At 44.7% G+C, this 17,331-nt stretch overlaps 1 protein-coding gene across 2 annotated transcripts in view; it reads left to right on the top strand.

Moving 5' to 3' along the window:
- Positions 1–17,331, top strand: part of Adamts17 (ADAM metallopeptidase with thrombospondin type 1 motif 17) — a 396,140-nt gene that overhangs the window by 347,639 nt on the left and 31,170 nt on the right. For both annotated transcript variants that reach the window (XM_008849526.2, XM_029554310.1), the window contains 2 exons: positions 12,158–12,362; positions 15,763–15,915. In XM_008849526.2, the coding sequence (XP_008847748.1) occupies positions 12,158–12,362; positions 15,763–15,915 (358 nt within the window). The remainder of the gene's footprint in view (positions 1–12,157; positions 12,363–15,762; positions 15,916–17,331) is intronic.

Raw genomic sequence — 17,331 nt, 5'->3', positions numbered from 1 at the left:
TCTTTCCAGTGTGCTAGAGCTGAGGTTTAGGGTGTGAGCATGCTGCCCTGCAAAGCTTACTACACGGGGGTGGGGGGAGCAGACATGTGGCTAAGAAGTACATAGGGGAACAAGGTGACAGGTGACAGGGGTGGAGAGAGGTGGGGGTGAAGAATGCTGACTTGTGAACTTTGAGCTGCTCTGCAATGTGCCTGCTAGAGACTTGAGCCAATCCAGAAGGCGATGCTAGAGTACTGATTAGCTGTATATGATCAGTCCATGGAATAGCTACCTTCTTCACAGATGGAAACGCTGAACCTAGGGACAGATAAATAGTCAATGTCAAAGCTATGAAGCCCAAACTAGACCTTGGCCTCTTGATTCTTAGGAGTCTCGAAGTCATAGCAAGGTTCTTGGGGTAGCAGTATCATTTAGATCATTTATGGAGCCTTACATGTGCCCAGTGGTGGAAGAGGTTACGCCTAGGACTGTGGAGGAACCCTGGAGGAACAGCACTTGGGGTAGTCGAGTGAGGAATGAGGAGAGAGTACCAGGCAAAGGGAGCCATGCTAGCATCAGTGGATCAAGGAAAGCCCAGTGGTCCAAGATTTAGAAGGAGTGTCTGTGGCCAACCAAAGTAGGGGCAACTTTGCCTTAAACTTTCCTTAAACTTTGCCTTAAACTTTCCTCGTTCTTTTTTTAAAATTATTATTTTTATTTTATGTGTATGAGTTTATTGCCTCCATGTATGTAAGTGCACCCATGTCATGCAATGCCCACAGAAGTCAGAATAAAGCAGTGGATCCCCCTAGAACTGGAGTTACAGATGGTTGTTAACTGCCATGTGGGTGCTGGGAAGTAAACCTGGGTCCTCTGCAAGAGCAGCTAGTGTACTCTTAACCACTGAACCATCTCTCCGGCCCCAACCAACCTCATTTCTATTTCCCTAAAGAGACCAGAGGTTAATGTTGAGTGTCTTCTATCACTCACTATTTTATTTTTTGAGTCAGAGTCTCTTGCTGAGCCTAGAACTTGCTGATTTGACTAGACTGGCTGGCCCCAAGCTACTGGGATCCTCTAGTGTCCACATCCCTGGCTCTGGGATTATAGGAGCACGCCACCACACCCAGATTTTATGTGCGTGCCTGGAGTCAAACTCATGCTTGTCTGACCAGCACTTTACTGACAGCCATCTCACTATCCCAGAAACCACATTTTCTGTTTAAAAAAGGAAAAAGAAATCTATGGTAGCTAGAGAGCCAAAGACTGAATCTAAGAGAGAGATGCCCTGTGCTTAGAGGAAAGGGAGATAGGGGTGGAGATGGAGAGGCAGAGGGCAGAGTGTGGCAAGAAGACCCAGCCCCTGAGAAGCCAAGAAGGAAGCAGATGAAATAAGGAGTGGCTCTCCGTGTCACAAGTGTCAAAGCTGTCATCTGCACTGAGGTAAGTTGTGCTGACCACCCTTGTCACTGTACTTAGTACACAGGTCAACCCTCCCCAAAGCCAACCCCTGACTCAGGGCTTACATCTCCAAGCACCAGCTGTGTCTCCATGGCTCCACCCTGGATGTCTGTCACATTGGCACACTTTCAAGTTCACCACCCACATGGCCTTTAGAAGCCATAACCACCAACCACTATTTTTAACATGGTAGCACATTAGCAGGCACCATGGATCCACACTAGACCAATGGGGCATCACCTTAGGGTCAGGAGCTTTGCTGGCTGTGGACGCTGTGGGAATGTTGAGGCCAAGGGTGCAGCTTGTAATAAAGGTAGTGAGGGTGGGGGTGGCAGAGCATGAACTCCTGTCTGACGGATGAGTGCCAGAACCCTTGCAGGGAGGCCAGCTCCCAGGAGGACAGTGGTAAAGTCAGGCTTCTACACTTCCAACTCCTGCAGTTGGGGTCACAATTCCCCTCACCCTGTTTCGAGAAGAAGCAGAACTGGCACACTGTTACCCTGGAGGACTCCTAAGAACGTTTTCTGAGTCTTGTGAAATTCTGAGCCTTTTAATAGCCAAAGCAGGGCAGCTGTGGGGTGGAATGCTGAGGAGGTCTGCCTGCGTGTTTTCACGTTGAATAATTCTTCAGGAACAGGCACCTGGGGCGGCAGAGCAGGCACTCCTGCTGGTGTTAACCAGACCCAGGGCGTCGTCTGCAGCTCTGGATTCTGCACTCTAGTGTTCATTCCTGTCAGCTATCCTTCAGATGTTTGTCCTGGGAAAACTGTGTCACATCCTTCATGTGAGAGGACTTTTTCTCCCCCTAATCTTCTTAGAGCAGAATGCTTGAGGCTAACCTGTTAAGCCAACCTGAAGGCAAAAGTAGCATGTGTTTGTGCCACAGGAATGTAGAGATCAAAGCCCGGAAGAAATGATGGGGAAGAGTGAGCGACAAGCAATGGCACTGCGCCATCTTTGGATGAGAGCTGGGGGTGATGCGCTTTGGGCCTTTTGGGGATTGGGTCAGAAGTTCCTCAGCTGCCAACATGGGATATTAAAGTATAAAGTCCCAGACTGGAGGCGCAGGGCCAAATTCCTCAGCAGACATGGCTTGGCCCACACAGGCGGCTTAAGGTTTTAGAGTTCATTTCCAACATTTGAAAATCAGAAGAAAGCTGGATTTCTCAGCTTTGCTTGTTAAAAATGAAAGGAGAGCAGCACTGGGCCACAGAATCACAATGGGCCTGTGCCTGGCAGCTGTCCCTTGTAGATAAGAAGGGACAACTATACAGCATCCCCAACATTGCATGGGAATGCCCATTTCTCCATTAATAGATAAATCTGGCTTGGTTACTTTTTTTAGTGTTGCTGGTCTGATAGGAAGTGGTATTAAATTGATTTTTTTAAATGTTCTTGCTGTGTAACCAGCATTGACTATTTTCATGATTATGCAATATTTGTATTTTTCTTGTGATTTATTCTCTTATTCTTTTGCCTGTTATCTGATTTGGGCCATTTGTCTCTTTCCTAATTGATTTGTATGTTCAGCTTCACAAAGGAAGGAAACTTTCACTCATTCTGTGACACAGACGCACCTTTAAGACTTTATAGAACGTGAAATCAGTCGGTCAGCAGAGAATCAGTACTACACGATGCCACTTCTGTGAGGTCCTGTGAATTCACAGAGGATGAAAGTAGGGGAGTAGTTGCAGGGGTCTGGGGAACAGGGAACAGGAGTTATGCCTTAATGGGTGCAGCTTCAGTTTAAGATGAAAACTTGGGGAGAATACTGGTGGCAATAATTATAGAATAGTGAGAATTTACTAAATCCATGGATTTGTGCTCTTATAAGTGGTTAAAATGGTCAATTTTATGTCATGCATAGTCTACCACAATAAAAAAAACATATACACATTGTAAAAGACTTCTTCACACCCCTTAAGATGGATATAATCAGAAAATATTTGAAAGGATGTAGAGACTTTAGTACCTTTATAACCTGCTGTGTGGCACCCCTCAAGATGTTAAGTACAGAATTGCCACATGATACAGTAATTCTAAGTATCAGAAGGAAATGAGTACATATGTCCACACAAAAGTTATACACAAATGTTCATTGTAACATTATTCATAATATCCAAAGTATAGAAGCCACCCAGATTTCCATCAACTGATACGGTATAGCCACACAATAGAATATTATATTGTAATAAAAAGGAATAAAGTACATAAATACAGTACAGCCTGGATAAACCTTTAAAAATATGCTAATTGAAAGAAGTCAGATGCAATAAGCTATATAGTGTATGATACCAATTAACTGAAACTTCCAGAACAGGAAAATGTATAAAATAAGCAAGTAGATTAGGGATTACCAAGGACTGGGAAGGATGGCTGGGTGTTGGGAGTAAGCTGAGTATTCTAGTTTTCTTTCAATTGCTATGACAAAGCACTCTGACCAATACCAGCTTGGGGAGGAAAGGGTTTATTCAGCTTACATCCCCCCGAGTCACAGTTCATCACTGAGGGAACCCAAGGTAGGAACTCAGGGTAGGAACCTGAAGGCAGGAGCTGAAGCACGGGCCATGGAGGAATGCTGCTTACTGTCTTGGTCCCCTGACCCATGCTCAGCCTGAGTTCTTATACAATACAGGATGACCTTCCCAGGGGTGACACCACCCATAGTGGGCTGGACCCTCCCACATCACTCAACAATCAAGAAAATGCCTCACAGACATAGCCACAGGCCAGTCCAATGGAGGCAATTCCCCAGGTGAGGCTCCCTCTACCCACGTGTGTCAAATTGACAACTAAAGCTGTCCAGCACAGTAAGGATATGGGTTTCTTTTGGTGGTGGTGAAAATGCTCTAAAATTTGATGGTGCTCATGATTTTATAACTCTGAATCTATTGAATGCTATTCTTTAAATAAGCAAACTCTATGACATATGAACTGAATCTTAATAGACCACAGAAAAGTGACTCTGCTACTTACTAGTGTGTAGCCTTGAGCAAGCCACTAAACCTCAATTTATTCACTTGTAGAATCGATCATTCCAAAATTCAACTAAACTAAAATCATGACAAGGGTTTAGAACATTGCCTGGCACATATCAGCTGGTACCATAGCTTGAGAAACTATCGTCAAAACAGTTTCCCTTGCCCCAGGAATGGTTGGCACATGCCATTAATCCTAGCATCCGGGAGGCAGAGACAGGTAGATCTCTGTGAGATCGAGGCCAGCCTGGTCTACACAGTGAGTTCTAGACCAGCCGGGGCTACAGAGAGACCCTGTCAAAAAAGGGTCTCCTTTTCTAAAAGAAAAGAAACAATTTCCCTTAAACCATGTTTTTAACAAAGTGATGGAAGATTGACCGGCTTCCTTCCTTCTTTTCCCTCTTTCTTTCCCTCGTTTCTCACTTTCTGCCTCCTTCCTTCCCTTCTGCCTCTCTTCCTGCTTCCTCCTGCCTGACTCCTTTCCTTCCTCATTCTCCAGCAAAGAACTAATCATAATTGTCCAAGGACCATTTCAAAAAGACATGGGAAGATCTTAGATCCTGGTACCCCCCACTCTCAATTTTCGGGCCTTAGTGGATGCAAGACTTTTTAAAGACAGAATTCCAGGCTGAAGTTTGTTTCAGGAGTCCTTGTCGACGATGTCGAAGAGAACATTGTGCACTGCTGAGCTCTTTGCAAGCAGAACTCCCTGCTTCCAGAAGAGCTCATATTCTCAGGCTCACATGATGCACTTCAGATTTTCATTTCCTCTGTTAAAAAACAAATATGTGACTAATATTACTTTTTGGGGAAGCGTATATGAGAACTCATAATTCTCAAGTTTTAAATGCAGAAAGGCAGAATTGCGACCTCCTGTGCAGCCATAAAAGAGGCCCTGCTGATTCCCCTGGGAGAGCATCTCAGGCAGGCCCTTAGGTCACCATTGCACCTCCTCGCCACTCCTTCTCACACATCTGTTCAATAAAAGCAGCCTTGTATCTTTGGATACTATAAATGGCACGTTGTGACGGTTGTGGTCTGATTGTTCTCATCACAGAGTTACTGGCTCTGGGCCACCAGGAGCTGAGAAACTCTGTCCTGAGTATATGGGAGGGTGGAGGCTGCACACAGTTCTTGTGGATTTGCTTGTTGTAAGCCAGAGAGGAAGAGTTCTTCTTGGGTTGGAATTGGTGCATCCTTCGCCCAGACCTACAACTCACATGGTGAGCAAAGTCTCAGGTGTCCTAGGAAAGGCCTTGTCACCCACAGTAAGGTAAAGCAAAGTATCAACTTTCTCTTAGCTTGGCATTCATAGTAGAGAGCAACCCTGTGCCAGGGAAAATGAGATTTCCAGTCCCTACAGCCTTCCCTGTGCTAGGCATCTTCTGGAAGCTTTACCTGCTATGTATTTGTCATCTGGGCCTCACACTGCCATTGACTCGTGCATTGAGGAACCAAAATCTCAGAGGAAGTAAGAAAAATGCGGATCTAGGCCTCAAGCAAGGACCTGATGTTCTTGTACCTGCTCCTTCTGTCAGAATCACACAACTTTATTAAGAATTAGGAAAATATTAACTTCAAGTGACCTTGTCTTTTGCTTCAGAATAGCCATAAAGATTGCCCATTGTAGGGGACTCTAGAAAACCACAGGCTTCTCAGCAGAACCAAAGCCTAAATTAAGAATCAGAACAGTTGGTGTTTGTCAGGCCTGCAGATAACAGATATGAATTGAGCTCTCAAGCCTTAGGGGGCGGTCATCTCCATCAGGCCAGCAACAAGCCTGTGAGCAGTAAGCTATTTCCAATGTTTTATAAAGAAGGGATCTGTGGCTTTGCTAAAGATTCTTCCAAGTCCTCCAGCCAACAAGTTGGTAGAATGAGGAGTTGAGTCTGGGCTTTCAGACCCAGGGACTGTGCGAGAATGTCTGCTTCAATACCTTGCATCTCTTGCTGTTGGGGCACATGATACAGTTGGTCAAGTGTACCTTGGATGGAAAGGTGGTCACATTATTGAAAGAGAGCCCCTAGCTGGATATGGTGGCACTTATCTCTCATTCCTGCTACTTGGGAGACTGAGGCAAGAGGATAGCATGTTCAAAGCCAGACTAACTGAGAGGAGCCTTCCAGCATGTTCTCTAGTGCCTGCTTCCTCATTGGTTGATCTTTAGGCCTCCCTTCTGCCACACTCTGCACCGTCTTCTGCTGCTTTGCACATCTCCCCTCATTCTCCATCCTTCTGTCACTCTGCCCTTATGAATGCCACAGGCATGACCAGAAGTTCCCAAGCCTCTGTGTTGCTGCCCCAATTCCAGGCCTCCCAGAAATTATGAGTCACACCTCTTACCTTGCCACACTGGCAGGCTCCTTTCCAAAGCGTGGTGTGTTCTGAGTTGGAGTTGAGTGAGACCCAAGGTCTGTAGAGCTGATTATGAACCACAAGCCAGATTTGCTATAGAGGAATGCAGAGTACCTTCCTTACCCTTATTGAGTCCTGCCCACTTGTGTGACACTATTCCTGGGGAGACCTGAACAAATGTTTACTCACCCAAAAGGGAATCGACAACAGAGGCAGGCTCCTTTCCAAAGCGTGGTGTGTTCTGAGTTGGAGTTGAGTGAGAACCAAGGTCTGTAGAGCTGATTATGAACCACAAGCCAGATTTGCTATGGAGGAATGCAGAGTACTTTCCTTACCCTTATTGAGTCCTGCCCACTTGTGTGACACTTCCTGGGGAGACCTGAACAAATGTTTACTCACCCAAAAGGGAATCAACAACAGACCAAAGGAAGGATACTACCAAAGTCTGACTTAGTGAACCAATGAATTTATTGGGGTTACTTCAGCATCATTCAGAACTACTGCCCTTTCCCAGAGCTCATCTCACCCACAATCTGTCCTATTGCTAAATCCGGAGAATGAATTCTGCCCATCTAACCCCTACACTGTAGATAATCGCCTTCCTAGCTCTTGTATGTTCCTCCCATCCTCCCTGAACTTGACAGTCACCCTTTCATCTCCTTCAGAGCCTCCAAGTGCTCATACTCCCAAGCCCCAATCCTGATTCCTGATCAAGGTCGCTAAGTGGCCTGAAACTCACCAATTTGGCTAGGATGCCTGGCCAGTGAGCCCAAGAGAACTCCTGTCTCTACTTTCCCTGTTTGTGGGATCACAAGCATATATCACCATACCCATCTTTTTCTGTGAGTGCTGAGGATCAAACTAAAGTCCTCATACTTGTATAAGAACTATGCTTTCTCTCCTGCGCTGTGTGTGTGTGTGTGTGTGTGTGTGTGTGTGTGTGTGTTTCTTATATAGTCACAGAGCTACCCAGAGAATCTCATTAGAACATTATAACTTTCACGTTACAAGTTGTACATCCCTACTCCAAAAATCCAAAATCCAAAATGCTGCAGAATTTTTTCAGTGTCCACACATTGCCCTTGGTAGGAAATTCCACATCTGATCCTAGTGATGGATCACAGCCAAATATAGGTGCACTAGATTGCACAAAATTACCTTCATGCTGTGCATATGCATATTTGGAATGTAAATAAATTTTATGTTTGGACTGCGGTTTCATGCCTAAGATGTCTCATGATATATATGCAAATATTTTAAAATCCAAAACGAACTAGAAATCTAAAATACTTCTGACCCCACCATATTAGATAAAGGATACTCAGTCTGTCTGTGCACAGCAAGTGAGTCTGTACTGAACTGAAAGGGAGAAGATTCAATTCTGATTCCCTGAGGAACAGGGAAATGGCAGCCTGAGATGGAGATATGTTTACCATGCCTTTCTCAATAACTACAGTTTTATGGCTTTTAGGAAGAGCTGCTAAATGACACTTGGTTCATAAATGTTACCCTTAAAATTTTAGGGGACATAAGTGATAAATATATTGACTTAGCTTGTAATCATAATAGAAATTACAGGATTTGGAATTGCAGTTGTACTAATAATGTTCAGTTGGACAATGGTGTTCAAATGCTTATGTGGCAGTGGGGACTTCTACAACCATAATTCTTCAGGTGATATGGTTCAGCCACCAAAAAACAACAACAAAACAAAGATTATAGAAACTCATTTTCTTCCCATGCTTCATTGGAATATTTGCCAAGAGCAGCAGCAAAATGCTTAGCTGAAAAACAGCTAAAATAAGGTACAGAAGGTGCACGTGCCATAGAGTCCCCTATAGACTGGGTCAGCATATTTCTCAGGTGGGAAGGTGTGCTGTCAGTAGGAATACTCTGCAAGTACCAGGTGTCCCATTAAAACAGAAAGTACCACCACCTCAGCCTCTGGAAGACACCAGTCTATCCCTCCTTCTAAGTTTCAATGATGTATTATTTACTTTTCTTGTTGCGGTTATAAAATATATGACAAAAGCAACTCAAGGAAGGAAGGGTTTATATTGGCTCACACTTTGATGGTATGGTCCATCATGGCAGGGAAGGCATGACAGCAGGAGTGTGAGGCAGCTGGTCACATTGCATCCATAGGCAGTAAGCAGAGAGAGATGAATGCTAATGCTCAGCTTACTTTCTCCTCTTTATTCATTCTGGAACCCCAGTCCATGGATTGTTCCTGCTCACATTTAGGGTGGATCTTCTCACTTCAACCAAGTCTAGGTAATCCCTCACAGACATGCCTAAAAGCTTGTCACTTTGATAATTCTAGAATCTGTCAAATTGTCAGTATTAACCATCACAACTACTCTAGGTACCTCATGTAAGTGGAGTCTTATGGTACTTTTCCTTTGAGGACAAGCTTACTTCACTTGGCAGAGTATCTTCAAACTGAGCCTAGCTTCCTTCTGTTTCCCTCTTGACTCTATTAGAAAGTCCCCTGTGTTCCCCAGATATGAGCTTTGTGAACCAGAGTTGCTGTCCACGTTCACTGGATCACATGACTGTGGACCCTCCAGAATGGAGACATTAACCCTTGAGGATGGCATCTTATGGGATGCCAGGACTTAGAGGTACATCTAGTGACCAATAGTGTATACCCTAGGGCAGGCCACATTCCCAAGAGAGTGGCACAGAAGTCTTTCTCAGGATCAGCAAACACAAAAGACTCAACAGATTCAGACCTGTTTTCACTGTGGGGGTCACCTCAGCAACACCAAACCAGGCTTACCCTAATGCCTGATATTTATATTCACAAAGTCAATTCTAAGAGTGAAGGATGAAGTGACTGGGAGTCAGTTCATGAGAGACAGAAAATGTAGAGAGGTGAATAGAACTGACAGAAGTATGCTCTGGTTTCTTAAAAATACAGAAATAATGCAGAGATTAACAGCATCTCCACTTCAAGACTGACAAACTATCTTCTCTCCTGCTGTTCAGTCTACACCTCCCATTTTGTCCACTTGAAGAGGATTAGTGATTGATCAGAGCATGACAGTTAGGATAGGAGGGACTGAGAATCTCTGTTATCCCAAATCCTAGAACAGGAAGAATTGTGTAGCGTGTAATCCAATTACTTTAGTGCCATTGGAGTAGTTGGTAGGTACTGAAATGGGACAGACACTCACAGCTCTGGACCCCATCATCTACCAAAGAGACAGCATCAACAACCATAGCTGAGGGCCTAAATGTTGATGGGCATAGTCATTATGGGGGGGATAGTGGGGATAGTCATTCCATTCTTTCTTATTAAGATAGCCTGAATGCCACCTGAGGTGAAATCTCATCATGCCAATCCCACCCCACCCCACAGTTTAGAAACTTCTGCAGCATTTTCTGAACCTTTGAGTACACACTGGATGGTATCAATCATCTCTTCCTCTCCAGTTCCAGACAGCAAAGTTCCTCTTGTAGGACCCACCATTGATGCAAAGAGGGATAGAAATGACAGTGCTTACTGTGTGGTATGGTGTGGTGGCCAGAAAAAGTGAGATGCTTCCCATAAATTATTGACCACAGCATCTAGCCCTCATCAGGTGGTAATTCACCTCCTTTGTAAGAACTGAATGCCTTACATAGAAAAAGAAATAGGTACAGCAAGTTAGTTTTAGAAACCAGCTCCTAGGCAATTTAAAAACATATACGGAAGTCCCTCCTCATTGGATTGTGAAAACTACACGTATGTTAACAGTGCTTACTTTTTGTATTGCTTCTTATTTATTCCTGCTTTCTCCATATTTGCTGATAAAATATAGACTTGCTGTTTACAGGGATTTTTTTTTATTTAAATCTACACAGTAAAAGTATTCAAATTGCAAACCACTATTAAAACTGGATGAAAACTAATCATTTCATTTTTTAATTTAAGATAAACTTTTCAGCTGATACATAAAAGATAAAAGAATTATGGAGTATCATATGATGTTTTGGTACATGCATAAATTAATAATTTATTGATCCCAGACTTAGAAGATCAGTCTCAACTCTACTGACTGTGAATGTGGATTTACTGTCTGAAGATGCTACCATGAGGTCCTTGTGTAATGGGAGGAACTTGCTGAGTCTGTGGCATTATTAAATTTCAGTGCTAACAAATTCATTCTAGGAGAAACAGAAAGTCACAGAAGTTGGAGTTAGGCCTATATCTGAGCTGCTTTGCCAAGTGGGTCCTAGGGGTGTTCGAGGACAGACAAGAGATTGAGTTCACTAGTATCCCCAAAAGGACATTCCCAGCCCCATTTGTGCCCTAGTAAATCATGATTTTCAAACTACTCAATTGCTTTCCAGTACCCTGACACCAACATAGATAGAGACACTAACAGAACACTGGGTTGGTATAATGAGTTTTAGGAAAGCATTTTCAAGGGCCAGCCTTAGCAGTCTCCATCTCCTGGTGGCCCACAAGATGCCATCTTCAAGCGTTCACTATATCCACTCTGAAGGGCCCACAGTCCTGGAGGGCAGGAGGACCTGGTCTTCGTATATTCATTCGGGGACTGGAGAGGCCTTCATACAGGCTGTATCAATCAGCTAATGCTGTAGTAACAAACATCACACCACCTTACAACAGTATCAGGTTCTGATGGCAAAGAGAAACAATCAGAGCCAATTTCATAACCACATTCAATACTTCTGTTTAGGTGGGGAAGGGTTGACGGAATAGCTTAGTGGTTAAGAGTGCTTGCTCCACAATCTTGAGGACCAGAGTTTGAATCCCAGCACCCATATAACAAGCCAGTTGTCCCTATGAACACCTGTAATCCCAGCTTCAAGGGAAAAGACAGATAACTGGGGCTTTCTGACTTCCAGCCTAGCCAAGATGTAAGCTCCAGATTCAGGAAGAGGCCATGCCTCAGAGGAATAGGTGGAGAGAGGTAGATGGGACCACCAATACTTCCTGGTCTCCACACATGCATTCACATACATATGTGTATACACTCACACATGCCAACATAAATAAAATAATCTTTTTTTAAACTGTTTTTAGGCCATTATCGTCTTCATGTCTGCTCACAGCCCATTGAACAGAGCATGCACCATGACAACATGTATATATGATTCACTACAGAGAAGAAGTCACCAGCTAGAAACAGTGACTTAATCTACCATAGGAGTGTTGTAGCAGAAATCTTTATGTACTGAGGGGGCCAATGAACCAGATGACCACTCAGGTCACTCACTCTGCTCCAAATCTTTGGAATTACTTCCAGAGTTGATGTCAAAGATCCCTAAGTCTGTTTTCTCCCCTCCACCACAGGCTCATGATCCAGTAGGGAAGGGGAGCTGGCTCTTCCCCCAGGTTATTTTCTTACATCTTTTCTCCCTCTGGGCAGGTGGGTGGCAGGTCACTGGAGCCCCTGCTCAGCGACCTGTGAAAAGGGCCTCCAGCATCGGGATGTGACTTGCGTGTACCAGCTACAGAACGGCACCCATGTCACCACTCGGCCCCTCTACTGCTCAGGTCCCCGGCCAACACCAGTGCAGAGCTGTGAAGGTCAGGACTGCCTGTCCATCTGGGAGGCATCGGAATGGTCAGAGGTGGGTACCTGGACTTGCCACTGAGGCTGAAGCTGCAACCAGGGCTGTAAGGCTTATCCATAGGGCTTCTTATCAGATTTTCTGCTCCAGGCTATTTGTGATGCATCCTGGTATACCACCTGCCAATCAATCAGCTCACTAGAGTGCTCCCGCTCCTATTTTCTTAAATCCTACCTTCCTTTAATCCTAGCACTGAGGAGGCAGAAGCAGGCAGATCTCTCCAAGATCGAGGCCAGTCTTATCTACATGGTGAGATCCAGGCCTGCTGGGGCTATAGGGAGATCCTGTCTCAAAAAAGACCAAAAAAATAAATAAATAAAATGAAGATCATATATACACAGATTCACGGATGGATGGATGGATGGATGGATGGATGGATGGATGGATACATGTATAGATACCCACTCATTGACCTTTTCATTTTCTTTTGGGCATGTTTGAATTGTAATATGGTCAAGTTGAGTCTGACTTCAAAGACTTCCCTTCAATACCATGGCAGTCTTTATAACTTGCAGGAGTCAGATGTTGGGAGGGACAGTCTTTGGTATGCAAGTCAGAGTTACAAATCTCACACCATAGAACATGTTGGAAAATGGGTCAATCGAGCCCTAAGTTTTAACTTGGAAGGCCATTTTATCTTTGGTGATGTCATCTTTCAGGGCTTTGCCTTGACTTTGCAATTATGTTGATTGTTTGGCTATAAAACAAACAAAAAATAGCTAAATAAAGTGACTTCCCTCAGGTCTTCTACCAAAAGTGGTCTAGGAAACTTGAGGAGGCTAGATCCAAGACACTCTTCAGTATGGAAAATATTTTTAAAGTTCTCTTTGATTGCCAAATAGTCAGAATTATTTTGAATCAAAAAGTATTCGGTTTATTTTTAATTAATGAAAATCTTGCCATTGGCTGCTCTCAAACTGAGTTTAATTTTCAGACAAATTTTGAAACATAATTAGGTGTCTAGGTTTGTCATTCAAGATAATTCTTCCTTTATACTTGGGATAGAGGCAGGAGAAACAGCCTCATCCCCTCTCCCCCAACCCAGGTGAGCCTTAGGGCTTTGACCACCTTGACCTCAATCAAACAAGATTTAAGTTTTAATCAGATCAAATCCCCAAAATTTCCACTTAGACTCTTCCTTATTGGAAAAATAAAATCCAGCCTTACCAAAGAACAGAGTTCTCATTAGATCATAGAATGTCACCATATTTAGGAAATGTGGACAACTGGAACAAGGATTAGAGAAATTCCTCTCTAACCGTATCTCGGCACATACCTGATCCTCATCCTGAGCCAGTGTCCACACAGTTCAATCTAATGCTGCCTATTAAACAGGGAATCTAATCATGCCCTGTGAGTTGTCCACATAGCTAGAATCTGGTACCTTTGCCATGTGCCAAAGTCCCTCTGGCTCTTCTGCTGGGAACCGGCTTTCCTTTTCTCAGGGGAGAATTTTTTTATTATAAATGTGCCAATTTTTATTCATCCAACACTATTCACCCAAGAGTACTGATCACCCTCACCACCTCTCCCCTGCCCAGCTTCTTCCTGGCTTTATTCAAAGGAGGATCAAATATCCAGGAAGAAGTAGAAGTAGAAGGTTGTACAGAGGCCTCCTGTTGTCAGTTTTCAGCCCCATCCTGAGGGGAAGTAAAGAGAGACTGAACATCACCTTCCTGGGTCCCTTCAAAGGCAACTTCCACCTGCACCTACCCTTCTTCAGGGCCAAGAACCTGAAGAGAATGGGCTGCTGGTCAAAAGGGGCAAAGCCCACACTTGACCAAGAAAACAGCTAGACAGCCAGTGAATTAAATTCCAGGGAGAGGGGAGGAAACAGACTAGGGTAAGACAAAGCAGGAACTGATGACAGGTAGAGATGGTGGCTTTGCCCGCTAGTTACTAAGGAGCTAGTACCATGTGCCAGGACAGAGCCCACAAGTTCAGTGATGAAGATGGAGTTGCTGAAGTGGTCTGGAAACATTGCCACATGGAGAAATATGAGACAGCTTTTCAGAACAGTGACCTCAGGGGCCAGGAGGGCCGGTGTCTGAAGGCTGCTGCCACTTTCAACACAGGCCCAAATACTGCTTCCCCATTCCCTCTAGCTTGTTCTGATATACATGTGCATCTTGTGAAACAAGCCACTCAAAACTGGTCTCAGAACACCACAGGAAGAAGTTTGTAGAAAGAAAGGTAGGTAAGGTTTTACGATAAACATTAATAACAAAAAATATAAAGAATGATGTTTGTCCTTTATGTGTGTACTTTTACTAGACACAACATAACTTTTAAAAAGTGGATCTTGTAACTCAGTCATGATGATGGCCTACCGCAACTTTTGGTAAACTGAGTGAGTCTGAAATCTCAGCAGAATGCAGCCCTCAGTGTCCTCCATTTCTATGTGTGGAGAGCCAGTTTTACAAGGAATCACACACTGATCTACACACAGCAAATCAAAGGGAGGGCTTTCTGAGATGCTCCTCTGCCTCCTAGATGAAGGCTAACGACCATACCCCCTCTGTTTACTGGCCAGCTCATCACCCTTGTCAGTTATGCCCTCCCCACAGTGACGGGTTCTCTCTGCCTGGGCCTCCTTCTCTCTCAGTTTTGGAGATACACAAGGGCCCTCACCAGTCCATGCACCATCCCACAGTAGAATATGCCAGGAGCAGGGCCCAGACACATCCCAGAGCACCTGCTGCCACTGCGTCTTGTCACCTCCTCTTGACCCTTGTTCCTTCTTGCTGCCTGAGGACACAGCAGTCTTGAGTTCTTGAGGGCTTGCACATCATTTGTCACCTGGTTCTACTCAGGTCCCCTCTCCATATTGTTTCTTGCATGTCTCTCAGTAAGTAAATTACTCCGTGCAGCCTTGCTGTCCCCATTCTTGGCACCCATGCTGAAACTTTGAGAGCTTGCTTATGAAAAGACCTGTAGCTTCTGTCTATTGCCTCCTTTTCTGCCAAAGGTCTTTGCTTTGTTTACTTAGAGCCTAGATGGCTCAAACACGGTTGCTGCCAGAGCCTCACCTTGCTCCCACTAGCCCCTGCTTCACCTGCTAGCTCACGCCACGTTTGCCCTTTGAACTCATAACCTGCATTGGGCTTTTGGAACTGGTGACTGGCCATTAAGTTCCGTTCCCCTCATTTGACCAGCTGGGTGCCCTGAGTTCTTCTGACCCTGTACTCTCATGCCCCTCACCTATCATTGGCCACCTGGCTGGGGTCCCCTGAGGGAGAGACAAGACTGTGAAGACCATGAGCATTTTGAGGACAGACATAGAGCATCCTCATTTCTACCTCCCTACTCTGGGCCTGGCACCCAGTAGGAACTTCAGAAGTGTTAATGGACTTGAACTAAATTAACATGGATTAAACAACACCCACACTGTGTCTTGCAGTGCTCGGCCAACTGTGGTAAAGGGACCCAGAAACGAACTGTGACGTGCACCAACTCGCAAGGTAAATGTGATGCATCCACAAGGCCAAAAGCTGAGGAGGTGTGTGAAGACTACTCGGGCTGCTATGAGTGGAAAACTGGGGATTGGTCTAAGGTGAGAACAGCAGGCTGAATTTCCCTCCTGCTATGGTTATATGGGGAATCCCAGGTCAAGAGCTCAACTTCTAGCATGAGCTCTAATTCTGTCAGATGATCCTTCAGAAGATCCCAGTCTAATGAGGTAAGTTCACTTTCTCTCCCAACTTCCCAATGCCAAACCCACTGTTGACCCCGCATGCACCTTCCTGTCAGTAGTACCAACACAGCAGTCAGCTTCTTGGGAGCATCCCACTGCTGTGTGTATTTGGAAAGAAATTGAATGTACTCCGAAGCACAGGGTTGGTACTTCTCATCTGTCTGGCTGCCCTTTGCGGTATGCTGGCAGTGCCCCCAGCATCCTGCCGTGAGTCTAATCTCACAGCTACCTACCATGAGAGTCTGCTTAATGTGGGAGCTGGGTTGAAGCAAACACTTGGGAAGCCCTTGGGCAACCTTCGTTGCCCCTTATTTCCAAGACCTGTAAGTGTCATTTATTTCTTGAGAAAGGGCCTAAAGGATGCAGAGGTTGAAAAGGCAGAAGGCCCTGGAGATGTCATAGAGCTGTGGGATCAGTACCATTGAGAAACAGGGAAGGGTTGAGGGCAATTGAATTTTTTTTCTAAATGATTCTTTGCAAAAGCTGAGTGTGGTGTTTCTTGTAATCCCAGTTCTAGGGAAATAAAGCTGGGTGGATCCCTGGGGTTTGCTGGCCAATAAGACAGCCTAGCCAATCAGTGAGTTCCTGGCCAGTTTAAAAAAAAAAGGTGGATAGTGCCTGAGGAATAATACCTAAAACTAAAACTGGCATCCAGCCTCCACATGCAAATTTACCTGTGTGTGCGAACACACACACACACACTTCTTTGCTGTTTGATCTTTGGTAGCTTTGAAAGATTCCTATTGAGCAGGACAGAGGTCTGTATAACAACAAGCTAGCAGGTTGTCTCAAGAGCCTTACCACCAAACCCAGTGTCTCATGAATATAGAGAACAGGTTGGTTTCCTTATGTTCTTAGCAGCTGAAAAACTCTCTGTACTTCTGGTGTCTCCATTCAAAGGCTGCTGATTGGTGGCCTGGGAGCCATTATGTTTCCTTGTTTACCAGCCTACACAGTCAGTATCTTAAACGTTTCAGAATTAGTTGCTAACATTTAAAAATGGGGAAATAGCACCTGAAAATCTGGATTTGGGCTTCAGTATAAAATCTGGCAATATAGCCCAGGCAGGTAGCTTGGTTTCTGCCTCTTGTTTGTGGAAGAGTGGCCCATCCACTGGAAAGCTGTGTTTCTGATTCTGATGCCTGCAGAAATGTTCTCACTGTCCCCAGCCCATATCAGAATGCAAACTGTCAAAACATTTCAGTTGCAAAAGAGGTCAGTATCTCAGGTCCCAGTTTCCCTGCTATGCTAAAGTGCAGCTTGTGGATATTTGTG

This window comes from Nannospalax galili, unplaced genomic scaffold (genome assembly GCF_000622305.1).
Source record: "Nannospalax galili isolate Female #2095 unplaced genomic scaffold, S.galili_v1.0 scaffold124, whole genome shotgun sequence".
NCBI classification, from domain to species: Eukaryota; Metazoa; Chordata; class Mammalia; order Rodentia; family Spalacidae; genus Nannospalax; species Nannospalax galili.
Note: the sequence above shows the minus strand (reverse complement) of the source record. Positions and strands in the feature narration are given on the sequence as shown.